General features: G+C 35.8%; 1 protein-coding gene across 2 annotated transcripts in view; it reads left to right on the forward strand.

Moving 5' to 3' along the window:
• Positions 1-13,810, forward strand: part of LOC131068337 (cyclin-dependent kinase E-1) — a 60,041-nt gene extending 46,231 nt beyond the window's left edge. The window contains exons 6-15 of one of the 2 annotated variants that reach the window (XM_058003519.2): positions 10,325-10,394; positions 10,492-10,586; positions 10,762-10,795; positions 10,903-10,987; positions 11,147-11,227; positions 11,336-11,383; positions 12,216-12,248; positions 12,422-12,527; positions 12,732-12,938; positions 13,092-13,810. In XM_058003519.2, the coding sequence (XP_057859502.1) occupies positions 10,325-10,394; positions 10,492-10,586; positions 10,762-10,795; positions 10,903-10,987; positions 11,147-11,227; positions 11,336-11,383; positions 12,216-12,248; positions 12,422-12,527; positions 12,732-12,938; positions 13,092-13,163 (831 nt within the window). In that variant the 3' untranslated portion in view covers positions 13,164-13,810. The remainder of the gene's footprint in view (positions 1-10,324; positions 10,395-10,491; positions 10,587-10,761; positions 10,796-10,902; positions 10,988-11,146; positions 11,228-11,335; positions 11,384-12,215; positions 12,249-12,421; positions 12,528-12,731; positions 12,939-13,091) is intronic. The other variant, XM_058003520.2, reaches the window with a different exon arrangement.
• The last annotated feature ends 3,996 nt before the right edge of the window (positions 13,811-17,806 follow it).

Here is a 17,806-nt window from a genome sequence, read left to right on the forward strand (position 1 = left end):
TTAATTTAAAATGAAAGTGAAATTATTATAATTATGAAAGTAACCTATAACAACATTTAAATATTTACAAACTTCTAAATTACACAATAATTAAAATATTCATATTTAAAATAATAATAATACAAATCATATTAATTTTGATTTGTATTATTATTATTTTAAATATGAATATTTTAATTATTGTGTAATTTAGAAGTTTGTAAATATTTAAATGTTGTTATAGGTTACTTTCATAATTATAATAATTTCACTTTCATTTTAAATTAAATTTAAATATTTATCATTTATAATCTATTGTTTAATTATTTAGGATTCTAAATTTAATTTTTGTTTCTACTTTTTGGGCTGCATATATGTATATATATATTTATGATTTTTATATCTTTTTGTACGGGCGTACCCAAACTCCCCCCAAAAAATTGCCGTACCGGCATACCATACCCACGTACCCATACCCGTGCCGGAAACTTAGGTTATATTACAATTTTAAAAAATAAATGCATTTTTTGAAGAAGTTTGCATTTTTATTAAATAACTGTTTTAAAGTGAGTGTGTTAAAATGTAATTATTATTCACAAGAATTATTGAAATATATCTGATTTGACTAAAGCTATGCTGTCAGGTTCCTTTGAAAAACCCTTTTACCTGTATGGGTACGGTTCAGGTCCAGATTTTGGGCTGGTTCGCCATTGGGTTTGCCCAAGGCTCCCTCCCAGGCACCTCGAGAGGGACCACCCTAGGCAAACCTGTGCTGAACCAAGACGAACATAGGGGGAACCAAGGGCTGCCACTGCCAAAACAAAAACAGAAAAAAGTTATTTTTTAAAGCATTTTTATAAACAAAAGAGTTCTTGCATACATAATTTAGCCCTTTGACCCCGCCTTGTATTGCAGTAGGGAATATGTGAGGGGTGTTATCCCCCTACCACGTGAGTGGCACTGCCCCTTGACTCCACTGGGGGTGTTGCCCCCAAACTCCCATGAGGGATGCTGCCCCTCAATCCCATTGGAGTCTCCACTCGTAGAATCCCACTAGTTAGTGGATCTCTTGTCATGTAAGAAATTTGATTACATTGAAGGGTTGATGAGGAATTTGGATCTAACTCGAGTGTGTTGACTTAGATGTTATTGTTGCACAACTTGCCAAAAAATATCTTTAGATGAGGTAGCTTGTATTGTATATGGCTAGTGGAAGTGGCTTTGTACTCATTGTGGTTCAAGTGAAATTGAACCAAATGTTGACTTTGATGCTTTTGATGAAGAGCAATATGAAGATTATTAAATATTGATTGTAATTTTCATTGTGCATTGACATCTGAGAAATCACTAAATTATAAATTTACGAGTTCTCTTTTTTGAAAATAACGAGGAATATAATTTTTCCTTTTATTAGCAATTATGAGTACCACTGATATATATATATGTGTGTGTATCTACACACATATGTACATATATACATACATATCTATGTACATATATATCTATATATACATATATGCTAAGTCATAGAAATCGGGGATTTTCAAGGATGAAGCTTGATTTTTATTGAATTCCAAACTTCTATGAAAAATTCGTTCAAATTCGGCCATAAATTCATACGGCCATGACGTCAATTTGCGTTTTTCTAGGTTTCTGAAAAGCATTTAGGGTTTTTTTTAAAGATTTTCGGTGGATTTTCTCTATAAAGCGCTGCTATTCTTTGTATCTGCAAGACTGCAACTGCTGGGTCGCGGGTATTCTCTGTATCTGCAACTGCTTGGTCGCGATTTGCGGGTATTCTCTGCAACTGCTGGGTCGCACTCTGCAACTGCTTCATCAGCTAGTCGAATTTATTAGAAGTATACATATATTTAAAAAATAAACAAAATTATATAAGGCGAATTTTATCCGATTTTTTTTTTTCGAATTTTTCTCGTCGAATTTTATCCGAATTTCATGGCCGTTGAATTCGAATTCAAACCTTGTGACTTAGCATATATGTATATGTGTGTGTGTGTGTGTGCATAATTTTTTCTGCTGTGTTGATAGCGAAGTTTGCACTTCTGTTAACACAGAATAAAATTCACAGAGTACACCCTATTCTCTCTTAATTAAGGAAATCTTGTATGCCTTTCGACTGTCCAAACAAGATAACCTCAAGGTTTCTAGTGTCAGGTCTTGACTAAACTTTGGATACCCAGTAGTAATGTGATTTGCTGTTAATCATGAGGGGACCTATGTGTCTGCTTTTTGGATAAATTTTTTTACAATCACAACTACAGACGACTTCTCTGGGTTTAGGACCTTTTAAACATCAGATTTTCAGGATACATGATGCTTTATAAACAACTTCTGAAATTGATTTTAAAAGAAGTATCAAAAGACAAGGGTGTAGAAAGCTAATAACCTAATGAAACAGTTCCTAAATCAATAGGCAAAAACCCTCGAAAGCAAACTTCACTTTGCCAGAAAAGCACAACTAATTAAACGCTGATGCAATCTTCAATGGAGCAAATAGATTTTCAGATCACCAATATATATATATTGAACCCAAAATACAATGCAATCCAGTACATATATTCAGCAATTGAACTAAAGCTTAAAAACGTTCAGACTAACCATGCACAAAAATTAACAGTTAGCTAATCCCCAATGGTATGAACAGGGTTTCATCAAATATTGATTCAGAAATCAATTCATATTAACCTGTTTTGAAATAAAATAAATAAGTTGAAGAAATATGAACCATGCACTCACAGAGAACAACACAGGGATCACCACATCAATGACTTATTCATTAATTTCGCTAGAGTTTCTGCAACGATTCCTAAAAAACTTCTTGCCAAAATGAAAGAGGGCATGCCCTTTTATATCTTTTAGGTTTTGGATGAATGGCCTGGATTAAATCTGTTTCAATGGCCTAGATTCATCTCCTAGAGACTACAACAACCTCATTTAAGAATTTACTTCAAATCCTAATTACCTTCCAACTACCCATGAAAAGACAAAAGTTCACCACTCCCAAGACACAAAAAGACAAAATTTCTAGCTGGAGAAATAATTAACTTTTGGCTTTGTATTTTTTTAATTTCATTTTAGCCAAAAATTGACATTTCTCTTACAATAAAAAATCCTCTCCATCAATCAAATATTCTTTCCATATATCTTTGCCAGCTGTACGTTCTGCCTATACATATTCCTCAAACTTTAGGACTGCTCTCAGTTCTGGCTTGAGGCACAAAAGTGGTGTCAAACCTATACCGATTAGCCTCTATTCTGCTGACCTTCATTTGCTTATTCCAATCTATATTGTTGGTATCATACGCATGCATCACAACCAGTGTTACCCAGAAATGCGTTTCTGGCCTAAAGGCACACGTTCCAAAAACAAAAACTATTTCGGGGACTTGGGGGTGACCGGAAATGTTTCCAATCTGTCCTCGATCCCCAAAAATTTTCGGAAACTGTCGCGGAAACTTGGAAATGGTCAACCTTTTTTTTGGGGACCATTGACCGTCCCCAGGACGGTAGGGGACGCCCAAGCCGTCCCCTAGCCGTGGCGGGGACGGATGGCAGTTTTCGGCTGTACGGACAATTAAAAAACAATTTTTTTTTATAATTTTTTTTAAAAAATTTCTAGATGCTTCCATTAGAAATTATTATTAAAGAAAGCAATTAAAATTTTTAAAAGAAAATCCCTGATTGCTGATAGAAAGCCAGTAATTTTTTTATTTTTAATAATTAATAATTATTAATAAATATTAAATAATATAATAATTTACAAACTCAGTAAGTGATTAAATTTTTTAAATTTTTTTAATTTCACATTTTCTGGTTTCCATTTCGCTGTTGAATTCCATAGAATATTATATCGATATACTATATGATATCAATATCACAAGTCATTCCCAAAACAAAAAAATAAAAACATTAGCTTGGATGGGAGGAGCTTTCACGGTAGCGCTCAGGGAAGAAAAATACTGGTTAAAGCTGAAAGGGTTTTTAACTTTTTTGATCTTGGTCTGAGCAAGGAAAAAAGGATTATGAAGTGTGACCTATGATTTTTATCGCTCAACTTCACCTAGGGTTTGAAGAAAAGATTTTTTTTTTAAGAAGCAACAACTTGCAAGAGTATTTGGAATTAGAACCAAGACTCTAATTTATAAATGTTATTATGTTTCTATGATGAATGTTTATTGTGTTACAATGTTATATAAATTTCAGATTTCATATATATATATAGCCGTCCCCTGCCGTCCCTTGTTCCGAGGAAAAAAAAACGTCCCAGAAACCTGTTTCCCCGTCCCCTCGTCCCAGAAACTCGGAGTAACATAGATCACAACACATAGTCTAGTGGTAGTTTCCATGTCACCTTAAGAGAATGGGACCCTTTTGTGCGGAAGCTGGTTGTTCTAGACAATTTTCAACGTGTCAATGTTCATTTCTGGATTCTTATCACCTATCATACTCTCGAAGAGTATGGAATAGCTTTCTTTAACACATACTCAATGGCATCCTCACATTCTTTCCATTCGTTGTCGATAGTAACAACAATGTCCCTTTTAAATGTTAACGCCTGATACCATTCCTTGACAGTGCTGAGTTTATACGGCTCTGTAATTTGCCTGCTAGTAGGAATCCTAGTGAAGGTCTTATCCAAGGCAATCAAAAGGGGAAGTGCACTATTGATTGGTTTGTTGATGTTGGCAAAATGATCTTTGAAATTCTCTATTGATTGAAGATGTTGGTCCATTCCTTGTTGCGAAACCATCAATTATTTGAGCATTTTATTCCCTTTAGTCGTTAATTTCTCAAACCATGCCTTTGTTACCTTGGCACAGGATCTCATCTCTTCAAATTCAGACGTTGTCTGTTGTGCAAGTATGGAAGTATGGTAGGAGGGACGTAGGATTCTTCTGCCTGCTGTAATGGTCCAAGCAGGTGATGTATGTACCTTTCAGCTTGTTTAGCTCTAACCTTATACATCTCCTTCTCTTCTGTTTCTTTCTTCAATCTTTTGAGTATTGCATCCGAAGAATCACAAAATTCTTCAACCTCCTGCTCCTTGGTTGCCTTCCCCATGATTGTGGCAACCCCATGACCTTGCTGAGGAGATTGACCATGCCCCCAAATTCTTCATTAAAGTCACTCCTATAGATCTTTTTTGGCATTTTGGTATGATGAGGCTTTCTGTCCTTATACCAATTGTCATTCATTTTACTTTTGCATTTGGCCGGATCCTGATTAAAAAGCCCTTGTGCCTCCTCCATATGCATAGCTCTCATATCTTCATAAATTGGAATGCCAAAGGCCTCCGCAATAGCCTGAAGCGGGAAATCAGCAATGGTCATCTCATTAACGAAGACCATCCTTGAGGGTATGTAGTGTTTGTTGCATTCCATGATCAACTTATAGTTCTAAATTGCTTGGGGAAAATCAGCAGCCTGTGTGATACCACTCCGAACCATCATCTGGGCCCTCCACGTTGGGTTGGGGCCGTACATTATTTCTTTGAACTGCTGAATATCCACATGTCTAAAATCAGTATCTCCCACGTTTTCTTCGATTCTTGCAGCACTCTCTCATATTTCATCTTGCTTACTTTGTGATTATCCTCTGCTTTGGGTGCCTTAGATGTACTTGCTGCTTTAGGTGCCTTGGATGTGCTTGCTGCCTTAGGAGGCATCTACCTTGCACATATGGATGCGAATTGCGATCGATTTCCTGGGAGGTAAGAGGCATGAGGTTAGTCGCTAATGAGAAAAACATATATATTGCAGGGGCCATGTATTGCATCTTAACACGGAAAGGATTTACTTCTGGATAAATTTTCACCTTGATTTGCTTCTTTCATTTGGTTCTAGGTGCTGAAATAGATGCAAGGAGACACCCTTAAACATCTGATCATCAATCTCAAATAAACAACCTTTGGCATCAAATTTGGAGCTAGGAACACATCTTGGATTAAGGCAAATCTATGTTTTATGGCATGGTGGGAACTTTGGGAAAAAATTCGGGGGTGGGAAACTTTTTAGGATTAAGCCCTATTTCTGGTTTTTATGCAGATACAGAATTTTAGAGATGACAATGCAATTCCCTCTTGGATTGATTTTGATTTTTCAGACCAATTTTGACCTGGGCAATGCAGTTGAACAGGGTTTTGGAGGGAATGTGTTGCCATGTTTTTTATTTTGAGGCTTTTGCAAAACAATTTTCAGCAACACCATATACACAAACCCTAATGGCTGATTCTGAAATGACAAGAAGGAAGCAACTGAACCTGGCACAATTACTTCATTAAAATCCGGAAAGAAAACCCTGCCGTGATCCTTAAAGTCTTCCTCTTTTGCAATTTTCCCTTTGCCTTGGCTTCATGCGATATGTTTGTTCTTTGTGTGTTTCCTTCAGCGATGGCTCTTTTGGTGTGATGTGTTTCCCTCAGTGACTTTTTTCTGCTTCCTTGTGCATGATGCCTTTCTTTTTGTTCAGTAGCTTTCTCCTTGCCTTGCATGATGTTTTCTCTTTGCTTTGTGCGATGTCTTCTCCTATGTGATATGCTTCAAATCGCCCTTTATACCCATTAGGCCCCCTTTTTGCCAATGTTTAGTCGCGATAAATTGCGTTTTTTCAGAAGTTGAATCATTTTAATTTGGAATTCGACATTTGAAATGATTTTTAGATTCACAATTAATTTATTTTGCTTACGAATACCGAACTTGGGGATAAATTCGGTGTTAGGAGGTGATTTAGGATTATTGCTAATCCCATTCGGCTTGCAATTATCAAATTTCAGGTTGTTACACTTAAAAGTGCATTCAAAACTCGCCTTTACCCATCTTGGGCCAAAATTCGGTGTTAGGAACCTCTATTGGATTAATATTAATCCCCTTTTGCATGCACATACCGAGTTTGGGTGTTTATTGTTGCAAATCCTTTTAAAATTCGATTTTAGAGCTCTATAGACTATAAGTAAATTGGGGTCAAATTCGATACTAGGAAAGTTTTTTGAATTAAGTCAAATTCTGATTTTGCACACAAATACTGAATTTGGGGAGGGGAAGGTCAAAGGTGTTGGTGTTGGAAATAAGCCACACCCGGACCGACGATGGACTGGTCTAAGAGGGGCCAGTAGCTCAGTGGTAGAGCACTCCAGCAGCGTATGGAAGGTCCTAGGTTCGAGTCCTAGCTGGTCCATGTCTCAACATGGTATCAGAGCTAGGTCCAGGCTAGGAGCCCCAAGCACACGAGAGGTGTGGCTTAAGGGGGGGTGTTGGTGTTGGAAATAAGCCACACCCGGACCGACGATGGACTGGTCTAAGAGGGGCCAGTAGCTCAGTAGTAGAGCACTCCAGCAGCGTGTGGAAGGTCCTAGGTTCGAGTCCCTAGCCGGTCCATCTCTCAACAAAAAGTTCAGTGTTAGGAATGTTTTTAGGAATAATCACTTATTCCTGTTTTGGTTGCAAACACCAAATTTGAGGATGTAAGTCACACTTAGTCAATTTTGATTGCGAAGAGCAGTTCCTTGCCGAAGTTTTAAATGAGCCCTTAATTCATGTTCACCAAACTTTACTTGAAACTTCCCTATGATGTAATTCGCTATCCTAGTTTCCCTTTGAAAGCTCTTGATTCACATTCCATGTTATTCCTCTTCTATCCATCAAACCCCACTCAATCCGGATCTACTTACCTGAGCCGGTGACCTTGATCTAGGCAGACGCAACTCAAGCTCACTTCCTCTTTCATCTAAACAAAACCATGATGCAAGAATCTGACACAAAAATTGCCAACAGCAAAAAGGGGAGGTCCCTGTTGCGTACGGGGTGTGTGTGCACAGAACAACATGCTGTACCACCTTACCGGAACTGGTAACTTAGGACTAAAGCATAATAAATGTCAAAAATATTGTGGTGCAGTTTGAGTTTTGACTAGATTGAAAAATTGAGTCGGGAGGCATTGAGCAAGGCATAAACAAACTTAAATTTTGTTCCTCTAAAAAGAGCATGGGTCCCTTTAATAGTGCTATTCTGTTAGTATGATATTAGTTAAAACTTTTCTGTTTCTGCAGAGGGTACACAACTGCCTTTTTACAACATATATTCCACATTATATCAATGCCTGCCTTGCACTTGTATCTACTCCACAGCATTCTGGTGGCCTTGATACTATGTTAATCATATAGGACTTTCATTGATGCTAAATATTTGGGATTTATGTGGTCCTTTCGAATAGTTATGGGTGCCTTTAAGTTTCAGAGCATTGTTTCCCAAATCTGCAAGGAGGTGCTGTTTAAAATTTTCATTAATGCAGTAGTGCTGATATGGAGCTAATGTGCTCTGTTGTTCAGTAGTGTGAAAGAGTTAATATATGTCATTTTAAAAGAGGATCAATTATATAATTCAGTGATTTAACTCACTAAACCTGGCAATCTTTGTTTATGCAAGGTAAAAAATTGCCAAACCTTGGTCTTTATTGCACAAGTTTGGCAAATCAGGAAATGTATTATGTAATCTATTCTTATAGAGGAATTTCCTTCCATTTTCAGCCTTCTATTTGACTATTCCTAAAGAAAAACAGTTGTGAATGTAGGACAGGTATTGGCAAGACAAATTTTGTCCGAAAGACTTCTTTAATAGCAAAGGGTAACGAATAAATGACCATAATTATCAAGCTTTCATTGTATCAGATGTTAGGATCGAATGTGACATATTTACAGACATGGTAGTGTAGGCAGATAAATAAGATACAGGACCTTTTGTTAGTATGACAATTTTAAATAATTAATTATGAACAAGGCACATGGCTTTGTTGTTAATAAATGACCATAATTATCAAGCTTTCATAGTATCAGATGTTAGGATCAAATGTGACATATTTACAGACACGGTGGTGTAGGCAGATAAATAAGATACAAGTCATTTTTGTTAGTATGACAATTTTAAATAATTAATTATGAACAAAGCACGTGGCTTTGCTGTTTGAAATTTCTGATTAAGTAGTTGCATGCTGGATGTTTGCTATGTTTAAATTTCATCATCTGACATCTACTGAGAGAGCTCTCTTGTATTTTATCTTGTTTGACATTATCTATGTATTGTAGAGAATTTGCATGTTAGTTCTGAATGGTAACATGTGTGGGTAGATGATTGCCCTGTCATGAATGGCATCTATTATGTGTTGTTTATATTTCTGCTATTCAGAATGGTTTGCTGTCAATGCTACTAAACTACTGATAGAAGGAAATGATTTACTAATGAAAAAATTAAAGGGTTTCTATTAGGAATGGTTCATAAAGCACAACACTTGTTGAAGGTTTTGTAAATGAGGTAGCAAGCTAAGTGGGCATGACCTTGGAGGAAATTCCATGGCTTAAGCGTGCTTGAGTTGGAGTAATACTGGGATGGGTGACCTTCCAGAAAGTCCAATGTTTCACCCCTGTGAGCATCACTTAGATGCAATGGGTGATAAGTGGACCATTCATGCTCTTGAGAGATGGGTTTGTGTGAACCATTACTCATGAAATATGGGTCATTGAGTTTGGCTAAAAAACGATGCAGTTGGATGTTGATAGAATGAGTGCTAAGTGGACAATTCATGTTCATTAGCGATGGGTTTATGTGAACCACTACTCATGAAATATGGGTTAATGAGCATGACTCAAAAACTATGCAGTTGATGTTGATAGAACACCTTAATGGAACAAACTGTTGACATTATCTTCTCTTGAAAGTAGACCCTTCAGATTCTTGTATTAGAATGTTGTACTTAAGGTTGTTTCAAGAAAAATATTAAAGATCAGTGGATTGGTAACTATTGGGAAGGTTAATTAAGTGTTTGTACCATTTTTTTTAATGATGATATACTATTTCAACTTTCTAAGAGCAAAGATTGACTTGTTTATTGGCACCTGCTAAATGAAAAGTTTGTAATAATTTTGAGGGCATGATGCCATAATGCATGTGTTCTACAGTTTGTATCACATACAGAAGTTTCTTTTACTCTATTATTACGAATTTCTTCTAATTTAGATTTGTTGCATGTAGTTTTCATGCTTTCTTTCTTGTTCCACAATTTAATTATCATTTTTTATGCCATTAACCAATCTATGAGGGACAGATGCAGAATGTATTCAAAGTTGAACTTGTTAGCAGGTCATTGCCTTTTATTGTAGGCTATTTCATATCATATTTTAGTATGATTTTAGCTATGATGCAAACAAAAGGATATGAAGGTGTATGTTGTTGGTCATTGAGGATTATTTTAACTTGTAGTTGTTGGGACTTGGGACAATTCTATCCTGTTGACAGAGATCATTGCTGGTTTTGAGCTTAGTTTGTGATGTCTACAGGTTGTTGTAACCATATGGTATCGTGCACCAGAGCTACTTCTCGGGGCAAGGCATTACACTAGTGCTGTTGGTATCCTTATTCATGAGCAGTTTTGTCATTGTGGTGTACCTTCAAAATTATCTTGGAAATTCCTATGCAGGTTAAAGTTCCTTAAATCTGTTGAAAGACATGTGGGCTGTAGGTTGTATTTTTGCAGAATTGCTGACACTAAAACCACTTTTTCAAGGCGTGGAGGTCAAAGTTGCACCAAATCCATTTCAGGTGTCTAATTATATCTACTATACACATTCTGCAGGCAATAGGAAAAACCTCTTCTATTTTGAGACTGTTGCAACTATTAAGTTAGAATTTTGCCTTGATTTTTTTCTTTTTTTACGTTTAATATACCAGAGGTAGACACAGTTGTGTTGTCTGATGTTGCTATTATTTCCTGCAGCTTGATCAACTTGACAAGATATTTAAGGTCTTGGGTATGAGATGACGAAAAGCTTCTTAAATCCTGCCATTTTTTTGTACATTGTTTACAATGTATATACATTTTTTCAAAGCATTTGGACTGATTTGCTTGGTAATTCAGGTCACCCAACACCAGAAAAGTGGCCAACACTGGTCAATCTACCACATTGGAGTTCAGATAAGCAACATATTCAACAGCACAAATAGTGAGTTTCATTAAATTCTACTTGATAAGTATCGGCAGTTACTGGAAAAGGAAAAATGATGTATGGAATGGAATTTTATCTAGATCTGTAAATTTAAAATCTTCCTCAACTCCTGTAACCCTTTTTTCTTTTTTGAATGACAATTCATGTTTTCTTTAGCAGTGACAATACAGGTTTACATAATGTCGTTCATCTTCCTCTGAAGAGCCCGGCTTATGATCTCCTTTCAAAGATGCTTGAGTGAGTGACTCTTGAATGCTCAAATTCAATATTTTTTTTGATTGTTAGCTGATTTCATGATCTTTTCATTTTTTATTTCTTATGCTAATAGCTGTGACCTGTTTGCAGGTATGATCCTCGCAGGCGCATCTCAGCAGCACAAGCTTTGGAGCACGAGTATGATTGTATTTGTCCTCTTTGTACTTCTAATAAGGCTAAATGCATATCAGATCACCAATTAAAGGCCTATTTGGCTACACAAGAAATAAACTCACTCTTCTTTGCCTATTAAAAGTGGTATCAAGCTATACAAAGAACTTAGTAGGGTCCTGAGATTTTTGACTGTATCTTACAAGCAGCCAAGTGAGGTTCAAACTGCTTACAAACCATCTACTCATGCAACATTGTTGAGCTTGTAAAATGGGAGTATACACTACGGTATTGTAATATAAAAGATAAAACTCAGCAATAACCAGCTAATCAGGTGATTCTTATGAATGAATCTGGATTGATTGAATTTTAGCTTATGTCACGCCATCTTGAAATCCTTCAATTTGTTGGTGCTTGTTGCTAACATTATTTCACGTTCTTGATTAGGCTATGAACTGGTAAGAAACCAAACATTTGCCTAATGTTTTTCTGAATCCTATAATTTTCCTTAATGTCCTGAAGCTCCTTGGGATTAATCTTGGACTTTTCCCTCAGTTTGGCTGACACCATGCAAATATTATTTATTTTCTTGTGAATTCCTTGGATCTTTTTATCTATCAATATTTTCCTCCAAACTTTTCCATCTTAGCACCATCCCATTGGCTCATAGCATTTTTCTACATATTATTTTCTAGAGTCTTATTTGTCCTAGTTTTATTAAGACAATGGAGCAAAATATTAGTATTACTCTTATTTGTCCCAATTTTATTCAAGATTTTATTCTTTAGCACTTACTGCATTTTACATTACTTCTGGGCTGCCTATTTGAAATTGGCTTAATAATTTCCATAATCTGCAGGTACTTTCGGATGGATCCTTTACCAGGACGCAAGTAAGTCTTGTTAACCTATTTCTTATAGTTTTGTGATGCCTTTTTCATGCTGCTGAAAAAGACTTTTCCCTTGTTCCACTTTAGAACTACAAAAAATAAAATGAAATCGAAGCATTCTTTTGTATTATATGGTCTTTGATTCGACCATGATAAAGTGTGACATCAATGCTCAGTGCACTTGTACCTAGCCAACCTGGTGAAAAGGCTGTCACTTATCCAGCTCGTCCAGTGGACCAGGGTGCAGATTTTGATGGGACAAATACTGCCCAGACTTCTCAGGTAACAGTTTGTTAAAATAATCAAGTTTGTTGGGTTTGGTTTGGATTGTAATTGGCAATGAATGATAAGCACACAAAGTATATTTTGCCCGATGGCTTTTCCCATTTTTTGGTTCCTGAAGTCACAAGCGCATGCTACAGTGCTACATGATATTGTGGTCATGACTATTTTTTTGTGAATATTGTTAAACCACTCAAAATTCAGGTATCATCTGGGATAGCAGTATCTGGTTCTGTAGCAGCTGCTGCAGTGGCTCCTGTTAGGCCAATGCCTCCAATGCAGGCGGTGGTGGGTATGCAGAGAATGCCAAATTCAAATATGGCTGCTTTCAATTTGGGTGCTCAAGCAAGCATGGCAGGAATCAATCCTAACATTCCTTTCCAACGTGGTCCTCAGCAAGCACATCAACAGGTTTTCCATTCAGTGAAGATTTTACTTTCCTCGCTATTTATTACAATAATTTTTAAGGATGGAAATGATATTTTATCTTTTAACATCTCATTATGTTGATTATTCAGTTTTGTATGCTGATACTCTGCTAAGCTCTTTGAATCATTGAAGCAGGTTCGAAGAAAAGATCCAAGTACTGGGTTTCCGAATGCATATTCAGGGTCACAACAAAAAAGACGCCTTTAAAATCATCTATTTGAAGTTTCTAGATGTATATTGAGCGCATTAAGGCTGCTATCCATGTCTCTACATACAGCTGATTGGACTGTAAGCAGTAACAGCATCTAATCACTGGCCTTGAACAATCAGATGCATATCATGAGAGCCACAATCAAATCTTGAATGTTAGCCATGTTGGAATGTACCCCTGATGGCTAAATATCTCACTCAAATTCAGTAACAGGCTTTACTCTTAAACACAGTTTTTCTGCCCGTGTCTGCAAGATAACGATAACATTATAATCTGAATATTACCAAATCATTGGGATTTTATTCGCAAGCAAGAGGGCGCAATTTGGAATAATGTTATTTCAGCAATGGAGCAGTGAGATCAGTCAAGCAATTATTCTTTTTGTTTTTTCTGTATGTGAAAGCAGTGATGCTCTGGATGTAAGAATGCCTACACATTGCAGCCAGGCAGAATATCTTAGGTAGCCTAAATATTGTCCAGAGAATCCCTTTCCCTCAAGAAGTTCCAATTATATAACAAGTCCGAAAATATGTTTACCAATCTTCTTTCAGAGTCAATGTAATTTAGTTACGTAGGCACCATTCTTGAATTAACCACAAACATTGTAAACATTTTTTTTGAATGCATGAGAAATTCACCTGAATGATTCAAGGTATGAGTGTACATGTCCACATACAAAATGCACACCAGGAGCCTTGCATTATGTGCAAAATGATTTATGCTCTCTTCCTTGTTTTGCTCATTTTTACATTAATGGAGCTCATCCTCAACTTTTATGGCTCCTTTTTTCATGAACAAATGAACAAAACACAGGAGCATATTTTGTTTTGAATTCAAGAATGCAGGTAAATATGGACTTTATACGGTTCTCTAATGCATGAAATTTGCCATTGGTTTTGTGCAGATCAGCGTGTTGTTCCTTTTTCTGTGATTTTATTTGAAGTTTTATTAGAATACTCCAACTTGAAATTGGGGAAATAATGCTCCAACTTTGAAAATGGGAAGATATCTAGTACTAAAAAATGGGAGTATAATTATTGTTGATTTAAAGTATTCATATATACACAACGAGAAACCCCTTATATAAGGGTGATACATATGACAACACAAGATTTTGACGTCTCCTAATCTTATAATTTGAAAATAAAATGTTTTAATAATTTAAATAATTAGGTGTGGATAAACCTAAAAGTAAAATCAGTTGGGTAATGCCTTGTTCACACCAAGCCCCTCTTAAGTGCAATTTAGGAAGAACGGGAAAATATGCAAATATTCAATGATGGTTCCCAGCTACATGGAGTGAGGAGGTTCGTGTACAAAATAATCTCATATATAGAGAAAAAAAAGAAAAAATTGTAAATATAAAACTCTTTCCAAAAGAGAGAACACAAGATGCTCTCTAATATATGAAAAAGAGAAAATTTTAATGTGAAAAAATCCTCCCCACCCATAAGAGAAAAAGAGACTATATAGACCCCCTTTAATGTGTAATCTTTTGCATTGATTGTAGATGCTTGAAAATTAATATTAAAAAATAATCCAAAATTGTCAAGCTTGCTTGATTTATGTTAAAAAATAATCCAAAATTGTTAAGCACTATTTCTCTCTTTAGGAAAAAACAAAGCCAAATATGTATGGATGATTTCTTCTCATTCCTAAACAAAATATGAGGGAAGAAAGCTTAAGATATATGAAGCCTTTGCAAATTGCTCGAGTTTAGCTACATTAGTGTTGAAAGATGCTATAATCAACTAAGGCATCCCTAGCTTAATTGAAGGTGGTGACAATCTATGATATAGAACAAGGTCTAAAGATGGAGATGAGTCCTTTTGAATGTTGTTCAAGGTTCTTCAAGCCAATGAGATTGTAACATATAAATGGGTGGAGAAAAAAGAGGGTTTGGATGTGACTCTGACATTTGAAGAAGATGATACAATTCTCCATAGAAGCTAACATCAAAGATGGGATCAATGATTTCAATAGTGGCCTCCAAATATGTAAGATGACATTGACAAACCAAACTTGACTTGTTAAGCATTCGTCCGAAGTAGTATCTTGAAGATGATCTCGTTGCACTAAATCGTTGGAAGCTCCATCCAAGATAACATTGAACTTTGAAGTAGGAGATGAAATATAAAATTGTCTTAAGAATTTCAATTGATGGAAGGATACAATGGTTTAAATGACCATACCTAAAAAAATTGTCCACACTAGATGCCTAAGTGTAAACATTAGTCAAAGGAACATCATGAGAAAAATGTGAGGTACATAATCATGATCAATCATTTGTCCTCCAATTGTGACAATATCTTTGCTATGCAAATTTCAAATGAAGATAGAATTTGATGTGAGCTCGATACCCTTACTTGTTCTAGTGTGTGATTTGATATATAGAAAGGAGCTTGGTTGATGATAAAGGAATGCAAAGTGCACCATTGGGAAATCCTTCACCCATGTAAATAAATCATCTCCCACAAACACGCATATATATGTCACTCAAAGATTTGTGGCATAGGACAAAGTCTCAAACAAAGAAAACACACTCTGTAATGAAACCATATAATTCAAAGTTTTAGAATCAAGGAACCATCTCCTTGATTTGGAATCTGTAATTGTGACAAGTGCTTACTTCTTTTGTTTTTTATTTTTTATTTTGAAGAAAATGAATTTATTGACACAGTTGAAAGAAAATAGATATTCTAAACAAGATTGTTCAACCCATCGTTTGTTTTGCATAACATAGGTGTTCTTTATGCCTTGTTCTTGCACTATGCACATTTGGGCTTCTCTTTAGATGGTTCTCCTTTCTTGGAAGAGGATTGAGTGCTTATGAAGCAACATATGGTTGTGATCTATCTTTTTGTGGCTTGTGCTTTGATTGCCTCTATTTTTTATTATGATTACTAGACCCCTTCTTATTCCTTGGTTGACTTGCCACAAAATAATGTGACTTGCATGGCTTGAGAATGCCCATTGTGATCAATTTTTGTTACTCAAACATTAACATTTTAGAAAATGACTCAAATGATGTCAAAATGTAGGCCTATCCAGTGGTCAACCGAGGGGTCTAGAAAGTAAAAACACATGAAACATATTTAGAAGGATGTTTGCATCAAAGATTAATTATACATCCTTTTTCTCAATACTGCAATGTTTGTTTTGTGTGCTATTGGATTATTGACTTTGGTGACCCAATCTTAGATATTGTTAGAACATTTTAGATCTAGGTTAGTGAGATTGTTATCTATTCGATATCTTATAACCTTATCAATTTGATTGTACAATTTTGTAAGTTTCATCCATGTCTCATTTCACTTATCAATATGAAAAAGAATAAGAGAAGCAAGTGTACACAAATGTCTAAGTGCCTTAGTATTGTCAATGAACCATCCCAGATTCTATTTATAATATGTTGGTTTTGGAGCATCTTCTAAGATACAAGATATGCTCCCCACATATCAAAACACTCCATATAATTTTCAAGTTGTGTAATCAATAGATGGAAGTTAAGATGTTCTATGGCTAGGTTGTAACATGGATGAAAACTCAGAAGTAGAGGAAATGAATATGATCATGCATCATTCCTCTACTCCACCCCCAAAACTACTCAATCAAATACCCCAACCTTTCTAGTGGTGGGTGCATTGGGAGATGGAGCTCACTTTCACTTGGTAACTTGTCCAATATGGAAGAAGGGGATGCAACCTCCCTTTTTTATATATAGGTAAGACCCTTTCTATAGCACTAGTTACTTATCCATTAGGGGAAAGCAATTGTGAGTAGAACGAGACAATCAAACATGAGCCCCATCTTTCCTTTGTGCCCCTACCCCCCCAAAAAATGAGTTGTCACTTTATACTTAGTAGCGTAGTTATAAAAAATGGTTACAAAACAATAACATCATTGCAAACCACACAAAAAATCAAGCACTTGTAAGAAATTGCATATAAAAATAGTTTGTATAAGCCCAAATGAAGCCTTCAAAATTCTCAAAACAAGAACTAATTTGCAACACCTTTCAAATTGCAAGTTCTAGAAAATATGTGCATCGAATTTGAAACCATCTATACTACCATTGAGAGCATGAAAATGGTCCAATTAAAAAAAATAAGAAGAAAGAGTCAATATGAGTGAGAACGAGATTGACAAAGTTTGAGTACAAAAATGAAAATTCCAAGGGTTTGTTGATATCAACACACTATCACTGCTAAATATGACAAAATTGTCACAAGCTTGGAGGAACTTTCCAAATGTGGAGGTCTTTAAATATATATAAAGCTCCACTAGACTTGGGTTGTTTTAGACACTTGTTAGTAATTCTCTAGATTGAGATGAGCCACTAGTTTTGGAAAACCAATTGAAAGGTTGCTACATATAGCAGTTCACCAAAATTTTGTTAGGTTTGGAACATTTGTGCACATTGAGCAATTCAAGGTTCTATGAATTTTCAATGGCCATGCAGGCCAATCGACAACAAGGGTTTGGGGAGCCATGAAGGTGACCCCAAGGGTTCCATGAACTTATAGAAGTATCGAGATTGAAGAGAAGAACACGAAATAAAATAATAACACAAAGACAAAGCAAACAAACTAAATCTTTACTGTGAATCACCATGCTCCTTCGATTAAGCCAAATTGAA

Source organism: Cryptomeria japonica, chromosome 11 (assembly GCF_030272615.1).
Source record: "Cryptomeria japonica chromosome 11, Sugi_1.0, whole genome shotgun sequence".
Taxonomy (NCBI): Eukaryota; Viridiplantae; Streptophyta; class Pinopsida; order Cupressales; family Cupressaceae; genus Cryptomeria; species Cryptomeria japonica.